Raw genomic sequence first — 1,607 nt, 5'->3', positions numbered from 1 at the left:
AAAAAAACACAGGATCTGAAAATTTGGTTTGTTACGAAGAAATTGTAAGCACAGATTACACACACTACATAGTACTACTGGATGACTACTCCAAGTATTAATAGTAGGCTTTATAGAGATGATTTACGAATCAACTTTTTTCCATATCTTCTATAATCATATGTACACTAAGTTTTAAAATAGTGTGACAAGATGGTAAACAGATTATAGAGAGAAAAAATTTAATGTGATGGTAACAATTTCCAACCACAATTTGTTTCAGACTTGGTTATAGATGTGCTAGGTAATGCTTGTGTTATATAAGAACTTTTTATTCTACTAGATTGTGGTTTTGATCACTGTAGTTTATTAAAAAAAAAAATAAAACATCCTCAAACCAAAAAACAAAACGTATCCAATGGCATTTCTGTCTCATGTATCTTGTCACCGAGATTTCTTACTGTAGTATAAAATTACTCTCTTAGAGAAGGTTTCATGTCCTTCAAAATGCTACAGGTGTGTTAGTGAAGAAGAAAATATTTGGCATACCAAACTTTTGTTGGGATTGTTTAGGAGAGATAGTGCTGGATTCATCTTTTTTAATGTTTAATGGAAAACATTGCCTTCAACCAGATTCTCCCAATATTCTTGTCTTTTTCGTTTCTGGATTTGGTGTTTCAGTTTGGATAACTTAATTTTGTCATTGTTTATATGTGTCGGTGCACTTTGTATTGAATACTTCCCCGCCGAGTTACCGTTAGACCTATTTTTCGTAAAAGTGTGATCTATGTCAGTCAAACAACTTCGAAATGTAAACTGGGAAGTTTTTCTTTATAGTTTCACCTTGCTAGCTATATTCCTATTGGTATAAGTATGGACGTAAAGTATATATATCATTATACGTCACTGATATAACTTCTCGACTTCAAGTATGTTGTACAGGATCGCATTCGGCCATGGGATCGATCAACTTTTAAAGTTCAAGTAAAATGGCCAATGACAGAAGCTGCATCGATGCATGTGTTTCAAAAAACTTCTTAAGTTTAGTATTTCCTCTAAAAATCAACAAACCTCTTTTAAGTCGGGCCAAGATTCAGGTAAAATATGAGTGTGCAAGTCGATTTTCATTGCTGCAACTGCTAGTGTCTGGAAGAGGTCGCAAGGTCAATGTGAAATATATCAACCAATAAATTTGCACGAGGCTGGAGGTGTGTCTATTATAGTCTGTTTTAAATAACCCAATCAAAGTAAATGTTTTCTAAAGCCTATTCCAAATTTGAATAAGATTTTATTAAATACTCAACAATATTACTCGTAAATATAATTCATGTCGGAAAAAGGATTAGAGCTTATATCAATTCTTTGACATGAAACACCTGCAAGTCAGTTCATTAAGGTGAGCTCTGCAAATCAAATCAAATTTCATTCCTTACGTTTTACATCTTATTGGGTGAATATAATTTTAAAATGAAATACATGATGTCAATTTAGCGATTGTACTCACCTCCAGCATCATCATCATCATCATCATCATTTACCTACATCATCATTTACCTACATAGCTACCTACATTTGTATCTGTCTGTCTGCCTTTTTTTAAATTGATGTAAATTTGATGTTTTGCGAAG

General features: G+C 32.7%; 1 protein-coding gene across 1 annotated transcript in view; it reads right to left on the bottom strand.

The window, feature by feature from the left end:
* Positions 1-1,129, bottom strand: part of LOC132560507 (2-amino-3-carboxymuconate-6-semialdehyde decarboxylase-like) — a 12,078-nt gene extending 10,949 nt beyond the window's left edge. The window contains exon 1 of the mRNA XM_060225172.1: positions 1,051-1,129. Within this exon, the coding sequence (XP_060081155.1) occupies positions 1,051-1,107 (57 nt within the window). The 5' untranslated portion in view covers positions 1,108-1,129. The remainder of the gene's footprint in view (positions 1-1,050) is intronic.
* Between the last annotated feature and the right edge of the window lie 478 nt (positions 1,130-1,607).

This window comes from Ylistrum balloti, unplaced genomic scaffold, assembly GCF_031769215.1.
Source record: "Ylistrum balloti isolate Yb309-2 unplaced genomic scaffold, AGI_CSIRO_Ybal_v1 Utg371072, whole genome shotgun sequence".
NCBI classification, from domain to species: Eukaryota; Metazoa; Mollusca; class Bivalvia; order Pectinida; family Pectinidae; genus Ylistrum; species Ylistrum balloti.
The sequence above is the reverse complement of the archived record's forward strand: the minus strand, read 5'-3'. Positions and strand labels throughout refer to the sequence as shown.